This window comes from Anas platyrhynchos, chromosome W (assembly GCF_047663525.1).
Source record: "Anas platyrhynchos isolate ZD024472 breed Pekin duck chromosome W, IASCAAS_PekinDuck_T2T, whole genome shotgun sequence".
NCBI lineage: Eukaryota > Metazoa > Chordata > Aves > Anseriformes > Anatidae > Anas > Anas platyrhynchos.
The window spans coordinates 15,899,251-15,913,627 of NC_092620.1; the positions used below are offsets into that span (position 1 = coordinate 15,899,251).

The 14,377-nt window shown below is 45.9% G+C and overlaps 1 protein-coding gene and 1 long non-coding RNA gene across 2 annotated transcripts; both read left to right on the plus strand.

Moving 5' to 3' along the window:
* Positions 1-5,725: 5,725 nt before the first annotated feature.
* LOC140000600 (uncharacterized) lies at positions 5,726-9,093 on the plus strand. Its single transcript, XR_011805654.1, has 4 exons — positions 5,726-6,128; positions 6,922-7,023; positions 7,579-7,651; positions 8,988-9,093. It is a non-coding gene; the product is annotated as an uncharacterized lncRNA (long non-coding RNA).
* A 542-nt stretch (positions 9,094-9,635) lies between these two features.
* On the plus strand, positions 9,636-12,190 carry LOC140000532 (cysteine protease ATG4A-like). The gene is made up of 4 exons (XM_072030494.1): positions 9,636-9,793; positions 9,903-9,981; positions 10,867-11,012; positions 12,093-12,190. Exons 2-4 carry the CDS (start codon positions 9,915-9,917, stop codon positions 12,165-12,167), a joined length of 288 nt encoding a protein of 95 aa, XP_071886595.1. The 5' UTR covers positions 9,636-9,793; positions 9,903-9,914; the 3' UTR covers positions 12,168-12,190.
* Positions 12,191-14,377: the final 2,187 nt, after the last annotated feature.

The window sequence follows — 14,377 nt, forward strand, 5'->3', positions numbered from 1 at the left end:
CTGAGTGCAGTTTTGGGCTCCACAGTATAAGAAAAAGTATAAGAACAAACCAGTGCACTGTGATAAAGAGAGTTTAATAGGGTACAAAAGGAATAAAAACAAACAAAATAAGAAATGAGAATATTGATAATTTATAATGTATCATAGAATCATAGAAGCATAGAATATCCTGAGTTGGAAGGGACCCTTAAGGATCATCAAGTCCAACTCTTGACACCGCACAGGTCTACCCAAAAGTTCAGCCCATGTGACTAAGTGCACAGTCCAATCTCTTCTTAAATTCAGACAGGCTCGGTGCAGTGACCACTTCCCTGGGGAGCCCGTTCCAGTGTGCAACCACCCTCTCTGTGAAGAACCCCCTCCTTATGTCAAGCCTAAATTTCCCCTGCCTCAGCTTAACCCCGTTCCCGTGGGTCCTGTCGCTGGTGTTAATGGAGAAAAGGTCTCCTGCCTCTCGACACCCCCTTACGAGTATAAAATATATAAATATTGTTTAATTAATAATATTAAATACTTATCATTTTATAATAATGAAACAATGCCATACTGTACAACACAGTCAATAAAGTGGATTTAATTAAATAAATAATAAAACCCAGGAAATTAAATAAAATTTAAAAATGTAAATTTAATACAAATAAAACCCATTTTTCCCATCCCAATGAGTTCCTATCCCCATCATCACTTCCCATCCCACTGATCATTTCCTATCCCAATAACCTCCCAGTTCTGATCCCAAGGCTGAATTCCCAACTCCCACCCAGCCATCCATCCAGCCATGCACCCATTTTCTGCCGTCCGTGCTGGCCATGCCCACATCCATGCCCGGCCTGAGCATGGGCAGCGGAAGCGGGCTGCATGAAATAACTGAACATGAAATTATGAAATAACATGAAATAATAAATAAGGTAACTTAATTGTTGCTGTTGTTAACATTGCTTCATGACAACAGATGCAAACATGGATCTTGAGTTGAGGGCAAAGGTGACCTTGGATCTGAAGCACACAGGCGTTCGCTAATGTCCCCCCATCCGGAGTGAATCCACAACGACTCGGAAGGAAAACTAAAGTCCAAAGCAGTGCACTGGGATAAAGAGAGTTTAATAGGGTAGAAAAGGAATAAAAACAAACAAAATTAGAAATGAGAATATTGATAATTTATAATGTATAAAATATGTAAATATTGTTTAATTAATAATAGTAAATACTTATCATTTTCTAATAATGAAACAATGCCATACTGTACAACACAGTCAATAAAGTGGATTTAATGAAATAAATAATACAACCAGTAAATTAAATAAAATTTAAAAATGTAAATTTAATAAAAATAAAACTCAGTAATTTAAATAAAAATTAAAAATGTAAATTTAATACAAATAAAACCCAGTAAATTAAATAAAATTTAAAAATGTAAATTTAATACAAATAAAACCCATTTTTCCCGTGCCAATGAGTTCCTATCCCCATCATCACTTCCCATCCCACTGATCATTTCCTATCCCAACAACATCCCAGTTCTGATCCCCTCGGTGTCCCAGTGCAAGAAGAGCTGCAGGCAGAGGCCTTGCTGAGTGAGCACCTAAGGAGAGGAATGTAATCCAGAAGGCAGCAAAGAAGAGCAATGCCCCGAAAGAAGAGCTAAGTCTTGTCTCTCAGCCCTTTGGTTGCCATGGGCAAGCTTTCCCAGCCCAGCTGCTGCCAGCATCCCATCCAGAAGGCAGCAAAGAAGAGCAATGCCCCGAAAGAAGAGCTAAGTCTTGTCTCTCAGCCCTTTGGTGTCCCAAGCAGCAGTTGCCATGGGCAAGCTTTCCCAGCCCAGCTGCTGCCAGCATCCCCCCAGCTTGCCATTGCCACCTTCCTGGGTGAGGCGCGCGCGCATTTGCCATTGGCATTTGCCGTTGCCCATCCCTGAGAGTGGCAAGCAGTGCGTAGGTCCAGCACGAGAGAGGGGAGAGGGCAAGCGAGAGGGGCAAGGGCTGAGGAGCGTGGCTGAAGCTGGAGCAGGTGCCTGCAGAGGTCTCTGTGCCTGCCTGCGTGCTGAGCGGGCCTGGGTGCTGCGGGGGCCGTCGAGGAGAAGCCCGAGGTCGGTCACGGGTAGCCGTAAGAGTAGGCTCTGGTGTGGTCCTTCTGCCGCTGCTCGAAGAATTGCCCGGGGCCGATCTTCATGTGGTGGGCCGCCCGCTGCCGCTCCTCCTGGGCCAGCTTCTTGAGTCGCTCCCGCTCGGGACGCTGCTGCGGCGTGATGGGCACCGACGACTCCTGCTCCTCCAGCGGTGTGGGCGCTGCGTCGCCGCCCGCCCAGGGCCCCACGCAGGGCACGTAGTCCCCGCGGGGCTGCGCCGGACGCTGCAGCGTGCGCGGCTGCGTAGGCAGAGCCGTGGGCAGTCCCCTCCAGAGCGGGGGGCTCTGGAGGGGACTGCGAGGGGGACTGGGCAGGGCTCTCCTGAGGGCTGGGAGAAGTTGAGGCCTCTTGAGGGGAGCCAAGGGAGGCTGGGGCAGGGTTCTCTTGCGGGCAGGGATGAATTCCTGCTGGGGGGGCCTTTTGGGGAGAGGCTTGGGCATGGGTCTCCTGCGGGCAGGGTCGGAGGGTCTCTGGAGGGGACTCAGGCGAGGCTTGGGCAGGGCTCTCCTGAGGGCAGTGAGGAAGTCAGGGTCGGGGGGGCTCTGGACGGGAGCCTGGGGAGGCTGGGGCAGGGGTCTCTTGCGGGCAGGGAGGCAGTCAGGGTCGGGGCGCCTCTTGAGGGGAGCCAAGGGAGGCTGGGGCAGGGTTCTCCTGCGGGCAGGGATGAATTCCTGCTGGGGGGGCCTTTTGGGCAGGGCTCTCCTGAGCTGGGGCCGGGCTGCAGGCTTGAGGGGGGAGCTGAGTGGCGGCACAGCAGCTGCAGGGGGCTGCAGCGCCCGCCCAGCCTGCACCTTGTCGGGGTGCAGCCCAGGGCTTGAGGGGACCTCACCCAGCGCTCTGGTGGCTGCCAGTCCCTGTGTGCTGGGCTCCTCGATGTCCTCGCAGAGGTCGGGCAGCTGCGAGAGGAAGCGCTTGAGGACAGGACTGCTGGGGACAGCGGCGAAGGCATCCACGGCATCGAGGCAGCTGAGCAGCTCCTCCAAGCCGGAGCTGTCCAGGTCGGCCGGGAGCTGGTCCTGCAGGTGCTGCAGCTGCTGGCTGTCCCCTGCCAGCTGGGGAAAGGCCTCGGCGAAGGCATCGGGGCCCAGCTCCAGCAGCTCCAGTGGCTCCTCAGGTACCTCTGCAAGTGTCGCCGCTGAGGAAAAAGCAAGCCAATGCAATCCCCCAAGCATCCCCCGCTGCCAGCTTTGCCATGGCTCCTGGGTGTGGGGCGCCCAGCGGCCGGCTGGGCCAGCCCCAAACTCACCGTCGGGCGTCGCCGTCTGGGTGCTGGCAGTCGCTGGAGCCTGGCCAGGCTCGGGGGGATGGGGCCGGGCAGCGGGGGCCCCTGGTCCTCGCTGAGCCCCACGGCATGCAAGCAGGGCTCCGGCAGCTGCCCCCGGCTGCTGCTGAGGGTGCGGGGCGCGGGGAGCGCCTGCCCCCGCAGCGGAGGCCCCGGCACGAGGAGTGGTGGGGGGCCGGGGTAGGCAGGGGCCTGCAGCAGGCAGGTGCCTGCGGGGTGCAGGAGCTCCCCATGGAGCACGGCCCTGGGCCCCAAGCAGAGGGGAGCACCATCCTGGGGCACCAGCGTCCCCGTCCACATCAGCAGGGGCTGGGAGACACTGGGGGCACCCACAGGAGCGCTGTGGGGGAGCTGCCCCACAGCAGGGAGCTGCCCCACGGCGCCGGCGGGGAGCTGCCCAAGCTGCAGGTGGTGCCCCTGGGCTGGGAGGTGCCCCCCAGGTGGCAGCTGCACCCTGGCGGGGAGCTGCAGCACCTGCCCCTGGACCCCCGGCACCACGTGCCAGACGGTGGCCTGGGGCAGTGCGGAGGGGAGGGTGGGTACCTGGGGGGGCTGCAAGGGCAGCGCCATCGCTCCGGAGAGGGAGGGAAGCAGCCAGGCAGCCACCGTTGGCGGCATGGCTGGGATGACGAAGGGGGAGTTTTGCGTCTGCGGAAGCTGCGGAAGCCGTCTGGGGAAACCCTCTGTGGGAAAAAGGGCGCTGGGCTGAGCTCTGGGGCGCTGGGCTCGCCAGCAGGGCCGCAGCCCCGGGAGGAGCGGGAGCCGGCTGCTGGACCTGCCATGGTGGCTGGAGAGTGGGGCGGTTGCTTGGGGAACGCGGGCAACGGGGGTTCCGTCCCAACGGCTGACCAGCCCCTCGCCGACATCCTGGGGAGGACTGCAGGCTTTGGAGCCAAGCAGGCTGCCCAGCGCAAGACTTGGCCATCCCCAGCAGGCTTTCCCTCCCACGCAGCACTTGCCATGCCCAGGACGCTTCCACACCACCACTTGCCCGGCCCAAGGCTTGCCCAGCCCAGGACCAGCTTCTCGGCCTCAGCGGCAGTGCCCATCCTTGCCATTTCACTGCATGGCACATTCCCAGCAACCCAGACGAAATCTGCCCCATCAACACGAAGCGTTTCTTCAGCCAAAGAGACCTCGTCCCAAAGAATTCCTCTCTCTTGGAGGACTTCTCCAAGCACTTCCTTCCCCAGGGAATGGTACCCACCCCATTCAAGACTTCCCATCCCAAGGCTTTTGCTTCCCAGGGATTTCCTTCCTAGGGAACATTGCCCATTTCCTAGCCCAATGGCTTCCCACCCCAAGGAAGTCTTCCCATGCTGTAGCCCCGAAATGCCCCCAGAGGGCACCTGTCAGCTACTGGGAAGGAAATGAGCTCTGTCATGGTGAGCTAGCCGCTCAAGGCCCTGCTCTTTAAGAACATCAAACAAAGACAACTCTCATGATGTGGTCTGATAGGATGGAGGAGAAAGCAGAAATCCAGCAATGCTGTCTTTCCTACTCCTCAAAACCAATTCCGTTGACAACTGGGAATGCTTCCAGCTGGAAAAAAATGCCAGAATGAAGTGGAGGACTCCTTGCCATCACTGTGTTTCTGGAGCACACCTCTACCTTTCTGTCCAACAGGGGGTTCTTCTTGGGAGATAATTGCCCAACATGAAAAAACACAACCAAAGCCAGAGGACCCATCTCCGCAACAACACGATAAATAGAAAAGACATCTCTAGATGCAGACCCCAGAGCTCCAATTCACTATGTCCCACTAGTGGAAGTTATTTTTTAGGCTTTGTTTTTAAGGCCACTGGCTGCCTCCTCCCTTATGCTGCCCATTCTCCCTGTTGTCCTGTCTTCTTTCTCCTGCATTGCTTCCTCTCCTTGGTGGACCTTGCTGAGCTCTTTGATGTTTTGTTGTATATTTATGTATGAAGACATAAAACTGTTAGAGAGTGTCGAAAGAAGGGCAACAAACAAGAGGGTCTCTTTTAACAGGGGGATTGAGGTTTGTGGCAAGGTTTTGGTAGCAATTTAGGGGCTGCACTGTGCTGGACACAGCAACAGACGCACCATAAGCCAAAGTCAGACAATAAGCCAAGGTGTGTTCACGTGTGGTTTACTGTGGTTTACGTGTGGTTTACGTATAGAAGAAAGTTTTCGCCTATTGGTGAGTATACTGCAGATTTGCTGCATTGTTCTAAATTAAATAGCAAGATAAGTGATGGCATCGTAGGCTGGGAAAATATTTCTAGAGTATTAGCGCATTTTGAGCATCATTTTAACTGTTTATGCAAACATGAAGATTATTAAAATCAGTGTTTATTTAGGTCTGTATGTAAACAGGTGATCATGTTGTATAGCATGCAGTAAATGGTTTGTGAATGCTGCTTGAAGAATGAAGAGTAAGTCAGCTCCACAAGGAATAAATGAATTTTGTTCATTTGTGCAATGCAGAGATTAGAATTAGACCAACAGCATGGAACCAAAGTCTTGCTCTGTGCCTTTTATCTGTAGGACAGTTCATGGAGGCTTCAGCAGCCCTATCTGTTTTCTAGCACTCTGAAATGTCCTCTGTGGTGCTGCACCCAGTTGAAAGCCTGCACTGATTGTGCTGAACTTTCCTAACAGGAGGCACGGGTCCTTCGTCGGACGCTGGCTGGGGATGTATGCTGCGATGCGGGCAGATGATGCTGGCCCAAGCACTGATCTGCAGACACTTAGGGAGAGGTGAGTGCTGGTCCTGAGGGAACTTCGGTATTGTCTGCAGACGCTTCTTCGTAAGTACTCCATTAAAAGCACAAACCCTGAATTTATTAGTGAGACTTTCTTTGATGCCCTGGTAACAGTTCCTAATGAATCGATTCATATTCAGCTGGGTGTAATCATCCCAGCCTGAAGCAGAGAAATAGGCATAGAAGGAGAACAAATGGGGAATCCTGTCGCCATTATTTTATAAACCTTTTAGTGTAACACCCAAGTTGAGGCCAAGGGAAAACCTGCCACCGTGGGACAGTGCTCTTACCCTTCTCTTCACTACTCACTTGTCAGCAGCACGAGGTCCAAACCCCCCTGGTGCAAGCTCTTAAGCATGCATGTCACATCCCAGGATGCTGCCAGTGGAGTGTTTGGACTTTCTGTATGGATCTTATGTTGTTATTTAATGGGTGCTTAGAAATCCAACAAGGTCTAAACACAGCCTGTAGTTTTAAATAATCTTGGAAGCTCAGAGATACTGGAATGGCTATCAACACGCAGCATGATCCGTCAGAATATGTTTGCAGTTGATGTTTTTGTTTTGTTTTATTTTCCCTGTTTTTACAATCTAGCCTATGATGATAAAGTGCAGCTTGATGATAAATAACAAGCTTGGAATTCTAGGAGCTCTACACAAAATGTAAATATTCGAGATGAATTGAAATGTCTTTTAACATCTCATTATAAAGCTTTCTGCTGTCTAGACATTTGATCAGTGTAATGAAAACGTCACCATTTTTTATTCTATATCAATTTTTCCTTTCAGATTGGCAATGGGAAAAACACAAAAAACAACCAGAAGAATATCACAGAATCCTACGATGCTTTCTCAACAGGAAGGCTTGCTGTTATTCAATCCACCAGATGGGTAAGAACAAACATAAACTTTCAGGTTTTTTCCACTGAAATTTCTACTGTGTTGAATCACTAATTTGCAGTATGTTAATTCATAATTTTAAGAAGTGGATGTGAAGACAATGTGTATGCTTATACAAAAATAAAAAGGTATGCAGATGGGCGCAAAGACTAGTAGTACAGAAACATTCCCTGAGACCTAAATAAAGCCATGTACTAGAATCTAGCTCTTGATAAGCTCTGTAAGCCTTGGGTACCAGAGTCAGTAATGCTAGAATAGACAGTCTTGTAGCTTATTGCTGTAATTTGTAATAAGGGGCACTAACATTTGTTAACTTGTAATTCTCATTATAGTTTAGAAGCCTTTTGTTTATTAAAGAAACTGGCACTCCCTAAGTTTTGAAAAGAGCATAGATTGAGAAAATAATTGTTATTGCTAAATACAGATTGCAGTTACTCTAGAATGTTTGACAGTCACGGTATTTACTGTATATTGTTCCCACATTCTTTATGGTCTCATTTTTCTTTGATTTTGTGTACGTGTGTCTTTTTTTCACTGTGAAAACAGCACAGGTGGGTGTTGGAGAGGGGAAGTCAATTGGAGAATGGTTTGGACCAAATACAGTTGCTCAAGTACTAAAGTAAGTGAGATCATACCAGTCTCATTCAGAACGTACTCCCCTGGGGCAGCCAAGACAAGGCCCAGGCAGAGTTTTGAAGGCTGCATCTCCCCCTGTCCCACAGTCAGGAATGTACTTGCCATCTATTTACAAGTGCAGCATGGAATGTCATGCCACAGCTCGGTGTGCAGGTACTGAGTTGGGAATGGGTGACCTCTAAATTTTAATAAAGGAAGAGCCTGAGGAGAAGAAACTGCAGGAAAGTCTCCTGCTATGCCGTCTGCATGCCCTCACCAGTCACACCACAGATGTATATTCCTTTCTGCACAGTGGCACAGCTCTGGCAGGTCGAGAGTGCCACCGTGTAGGTCGGAGTGGTGGTGTGAAACATCAGAGAGAAGCCATCTCGGCTGAGGAGGGAACTGAGCTGCAATTCCTCCCTTTCTGAGCAGCAGTTCTGCCAGCAAGGCTACTGGATAAAGATGGGCAGCTCCTCATAGTCTGGGAGCCACACTGAAAGGAACTGAGGCTGCTCAGTTCTCCAGGGGTACGTGGAGGTGTCTTACCTCAGGCAGGGGCTAGGCTACAGGTCCTGCGAGCTCAGCAGCAAGTCTTTGACACCCTGGAACAGGCACATGATCTGAAGAGGGAGGGGAGCTGAAGCATGCCCTGGACTCCAGATCTTTCATGGCCAAGTTTTTCATGGTGAAACGCTCACCCCCATTTCTTTCTGGCTTATTTGAAACAGCTAATTCTGCCAGTGCAGCTTAAGAGTGTAGCTCCCTTCCCCAAAGGTTTGGATTTTGCAGAAGTGGACATAAAACTGTGTGCTGCTGTCTCCCACTGAAGTTTTGGTGCCCCAAACCCTTAGCTGATTTAGCTTTTAATGCCCCATTTCTGCTGTGCACGCAGGCTCAGGCAGAAGTAATTCCACTGAATTCAGTGGAATTTCTTAAGCAAAAAGTAATCTGCAAAACTGGCATAGGAATTTTTTTCTTTTCCAGATGAGAAAAGACACAACTGGGCAAGAACCCATTGCAGAGACTGTCGAGTGCAATAAAAAGTAATAAACTTGATGTAGTTGGACTGTTACTGTCACTGCACTTAGCAGTAAGACAAAACAGTTTGCACATGGTGCAGCGCATATGTTTTTCCTGGTACCACTCAGTACCTATTTTTCTAAAGATATTAAACATTTAATGTTTAAAGTTTTCTTTTTCTTACATGGAGACTTTAAAAAATGCAGAAAGAAATTTTTTTTTAAGAAAAAAAAATAAATAAATCAAATGGTTCTGAGTGTAAAGCTACCCTTTTGATCCAACTAGTTTATATTAATTAGTACCTTAATGTTTTCTAGGAAGCTTGCTTTATTTGATGAATGGAATTCATTAGCAGTTTATGTATCTATGGGCAATACGGTGGTCATTGAAGACATCAGGAAGTGACACCTCATCAGTTTTCTGGTAACAGTTTCTGATTTGACTCCATTTGCCAGCATGTATCTAAACATGAACAAATACTTGGGGGGCCATGGCTCTGTCTTGCAAGGGTAAGAAGAGGGAAGAAGGACATACAAACTCAGTTGTGTTTTTTTGATCCCTGATGCCAACTTCGTGCTCACATCACTGGATGTGAAGAGCTCCTTGAAGAATTTCTACTGTCATCATTGCTGCCATTTCATTTCTCTGCCGTTTTATAGGCAAAGCTTGACACTATTAATAACATTAATAGTACATGTCACTGCAGTCTTAAATTGTCATCCCCCAATCATTTATCTAACGTCTCACTTGGACGTGCCAGCACATACTGTCTGCTAGAATCACTTCTACTAAATAGCTGTAATTGCCATGCCCGGCTCGTTTTGTCTTGGGTGCCCTATAAAGATCCCAGGCAAACTAGCTTAATTCACTACTGAGAGGAAGATCTGCTTTGTGTTCCTCTGTGCGTTGACTGATTTCTAGTTTTATTCCCGCAGAAAAAATGTGCTGGTGCCCTCCTCAGAGCAGCAGCGCGTCCCACAGCAGTGCACATTTGCACGGAAGTGCTCTTGGCCGAAGCAAGAACGCAGGAGGACTCTGCACAGGCTGGAAACCCCTCTTGCTTATTATACCTCTACGACTAGGGATAAATCACATAAATCCCGTATATATTGATGCATTTAAAGTAAGGTTTTCTTTCGATTCATTGCTCGTTACTGTCAAATAAGTTTGGGTATCTGTGATGTCAGTAAAGAAATGAATTACAATTTCCTTTATTCCTTTTGAACTCCTAGGAATGCTTTAAGATGCCACAGTCTTTGGGAGCATTAGGAGGGAAACCAAATAATGCCTATTATTCCATAGGATTTTTAGGTAAGGAAAAAAGAAACTTATTCCAAATGTGCAGATGATCAAAAGAGAACATTTTTTGAAGGGGAAATAGTAAGGAGTCTAAGCGTGAACCTCTAGAAGTAAAGAAAGATGAGAATAGAATAAAATAAATGAAGAAGCATATCTAAAAGAGTTTAGAAACAGTATGAGATGATCCTTAACAGGAGCAGAAAGTTAACAGCAAAGCTAGGTGTAAAAATAAGTGATGACATCAACAAGAGCAGCATACTAAGAATAGCTGATAGCATTTGACAAGTGTATTGGTCAAATGTCACTTTTATTTTCTTGTATTTCAAAACTGTTTCTGATAGCAGTATCTTTTTCACCTTTTGCATACCTTCTGTTATTAAGTATTGCTCTAATTAATTTAAAATGCATTCCTTCAGATTTCACCCCACTTTGGGCCAAAATTTTGCAACCCTATTTTGTCCTTTTGTAAAACCTAACCTGTTTTAGTTAGGCTTTTTTGTTCCAATTTCTGAATAAATGCCTAATGGGATTACAGATTGCATCTGTGAACATCCTGTACCTTTTAATCTGTCAAATGTTAGTGTTTACAACACTTGAGATTTAAAAAAAAAAAAAAAAAAAAAAGTACTGGATCTCACATGGAAAAATAAAAGTATGTGACAAAGATAGAACATAACCAACCAAAAAATTACAGTAATAGGTCACAATAGGAAGTTATACTAAATACCCTGTGGGAAACGTTGTGTCTAAACCTTCCGATTCTCTTAAAGAATCCCTAGCTGGAAAGTCTAGATTATACTGACTGCGATGGCAATCTAATTTCTATTTTACAGTTCTGGACCAAGTGCTTATTAATGTCACTTGCTTATTTTTAACATACGGCTTTTACCCATCCAGGCAATGAGCTGATCTATCTGGACCCTCACACCACTCAAAGCTTTGTAGATTCAGAAGAAAATGGCACGGTTGACGATGAGAGTTTCCACTGCCAGGAAGCCCCACATAGAATGAAGATCATGAATTTGGACCCTTCAGTAGCTTTAGTAAGTGTCAGGAAATCTGGAATGCATGTACTTTATCTCAAAGTAATGTCTCTCTACATTGGTAAGGGCAGCAATGCATCTCCTTGAACAGAACCAAGATCACAAAGCTGTCTTCTGTGATCAACACATAGTAGTTTGTACATAACTACATGGAGAATCTTAGGGCAAGTGGGGAGCTGTCTGTACTGTAGGGAGCTCGCTTTGTTTTCTTTACTGAGCAGCTTTTACTTCTTTCAAGAGGCATTATAATGGTCAGAGCAAGGAACTGAAACAGGTTTACGTGTTTTATTCTATCACTACTTTAGGTTTGGTCACAAACATAAAGTTACTTAAAGACAAGTTACTTAAACTTACGTTATATCATAAGTTAAAAATGTTTAAGTGGAATTATTGTATTTCACCCCAAATTACAAATACAAATGTATTATTTGTAATTCACCCAAAATGTCATGGGGGTAGTGTGGTATTTGAAAAAATTGGATCTGATCCCATGCCAGTATCCTGTGATTGGGTGATTGGCAGTTGTCACCAGTGGGATGTGTTTCTAAAGCTTTAATCTGTAAAGATACCGGTATCTGTCATTCATTCACATACCTGTTTTTTAATACTGCTGCTTTTTAGAAAGTTTTTTTGTTTTGTTTTGTTTTGTTTTGTTTTGTTTTGTTTTAATACTTAACTACGTAACTGTGCAAAATGTGGCATGATGCAACGAGACAGACAAAATCATAAGGAAGAGCAAATATTTTCAGTATAGATACCAGAATGGAAATGTTCCTTAGGTGGTCCATCATCTACAAGTTTTCAGCTTCTGCTGATACCTGGACTGTAGGAACTGGGTGGCGCTCCATGGAGGAGCACACAGGAGCTGCTGCTATTTTTTGCTTGACTATTTCGTTAGGGGTTTGCAGGGCCTTGTTCTCCCCGTGGGTTCTCTCCCTAGAGCTGCCACATATTTGGAGTCTTATATCTACTGATCGTACAGGGCATTACTGTATCAGAGGTCAAACCGCCTTACCTGCTGGTACCACATACCTACCATCAGCAAAGGTAAAACTCTGTGTGTTTGTTTTTTCCCCTAAGGGCTTCTTTTGCAAAGAAGAATGTGATTTTGATAACCGGTGTAGTCTTGTACAAAAGGTAAGAGTGGGAACTTAGCATCTCGATTTGTTCTTTATAAAGTCTGGTTTTTATTGTTTGTTTTTTGTAAAATTTTCCTTTGCATTTTCCCTTGTATACAAATTGTATGAGCCATGGAGAAGAATGCATTAAAGCATCAGGGTAAGGCAATACTACTGAATTGCTAATTGGAAATTGTTCAGCACTTTACCAGCCACAAACCCTGCCAGTTGGAAAATGGGTGTAAACATCCACACTTGAAGGTGTTACTGGGTGACACTTGCTTTTAACTTCTAATTCTCACTAAATGACTAAGGTTTAACTGCCATATTGTAGTGATGTATCAATGATTTGCTTCCTGATCCTTTTTTATTGTTTGACATAATAGATTGCGTGTTCTAATTATGACTGTTAGTCCCTGCTATCTTAAAGATCTGATTCTGTAAGTGCTGCAGGCCTCTAGCTCCTGCTGATCTAGGGAGAACAGAAGGTGCTGGCTGCCACAGGAAACAGACTTGAGGATGTTTCTGCATGCAGCTGTTAAGCTAAGCACCAGACGTCTGAATGTAAAGTACCATCAACCTCTAAAGGCATTTATTTAAAAAAAAAAAAAATCAGTTTGTAAATAACTGAAATACAGGACAGAAGGTAACTTCTCTTTGAAGAGGAATAGCGTTTGGCTTCAGGAACACCTTTTTTCCTGACCAAAACCTGTCCTTCAAAATCTGATGCGTTTTTTTTTTTTTTTTTCCCCTTTGGAGGAGCTGATAGATCTGTCTTTTGTGCTATTGATCAACAGAAAACTTGAGGAGAGTTCTATGCAAGCAACTTTCTTTTAAAAAGCAGAAAATATTGTTATAAATGGCTCAGGATTCAAATTAGGATTAAATAAAAAAATAGGATTTATTAAAAGAATATAAAGGAATAGAGGTAAGCAAACAGCGCTGGGTGCACCGGGAGTCTCTGCTCCACCAGGACGCACACCAGTTCCATCAAGCAGCTGATTTTTATGCACCTAGACTAATACATATTCATTACTACTTCTAAAAAAAATAGATTATTATAATTAGCTTCCGGGGTCCAGTTCCTCCTACTGGAGCATGCGCACCAGTCTCCTCTGGGGGTCTCTAGGGGTCTTTCATGCTGAAGGCTCGTAGTCTTCCTCTCACCCTTTGTACTTACTCGGCACTATTCCAAGTTTATGGAACACTCTCTGTACACTCTCCACAGGTCTTGTCTCCCAACCGTCCTTCAGCTTCTTTTTTCTTCCTCTTAATCTCTTGGACCCCCTGGCCAGATACCAAGGATCTCATAACAGTCACTAGTTGTTATCAGTTGTTCTGAAACTCCCAGACATCAAACACAAACAGCTTTCTTATTTGACGCTTCACGAGTAATTAAAACATTCTTCCCCAGCCATTCACAGACACATCTATAGCAGTGTTAAGTTAATCTCGAAGAAGACAGGAAAAAAGGCTGTAACTGTTAGAAATAGAAGTCCGGAATAACAAAAGCAAACAGGTTCACAAATTTAAGGAGTGTTTTCTGAAGACGTGATAAATTGACTAGAATGAGGGGGAGACTGGGACACACTGCATCTGGGATTCAAGAACTAAATTGCCAGTGCAGGGCCCAGAGGCAGACAGGATTCAAACAGAATTATTCTTTATGGACACGAATTTATGGACACGAATTGGAATTGTTAAAACATTCCTCACAATCCCTTATCTTCTTTTTACTATCCCCAATTCGTGTCTCTTCTGTTATTAATAATTGGATTTCATCAGTTTGTTCTTGGAGGGTCCAATCCTTAAGCATCATAATTGACATATTCCCTTCCTTTTTTAATGAAGTTATTACCAATGTACTATTTATCACCCGGCGTATTGATAATGTAAAACAAGGTATCATACAAGGTACAAATAATAACGTCATTACACCACATAACAATAAAAATAACACTCTTTTAACCCATGGTCCACCAGGCAGCCATGAAAATAAATCCCATTCCATATCCTTCCAGGTTTGTGTTTGCTCGCTCACCTCCCCCCTCTCCTTCTCTGGGATGGGAGAGAGAAATGGGAAAGTGAAGCCTATGAGTTAACAAGAAAATAATAATAATAATAATAACAATAATAATGATGATAATATTACTACTAGTAATAATGTATACGAAACAAGTGATGCACAATGCAACTGCTCACCACCTGCTGTCCGATGCCCAACCTAACCCCGAGCAGTCCGGCCCT

Bases quoted from the DNA above. Each gene is read 5' to 3' on its own strand.
- LOC140000532 (XM_072030494.1), top strand. From the start codon at position 9,915: ATGCCACAGTCTTTGGGAGCATTAGGAGGGAAACCAAATAATGCCTAT. The intron at 9,982-10,866 runs GTAAGGAAAAAA...TTACCCATCCAG, and splicing joins TTATTCCATAGGATTTTTAG to GCAATGAGCTGATCTATCTG. The intron at 11,013-12,092 runs GTAAGTGTCAGG...TTTTCCCCTAAG, and splicing joins TGGACCCTTCAGTAGCTTTA to GGCTTCTTTTGCAAAGAAGA.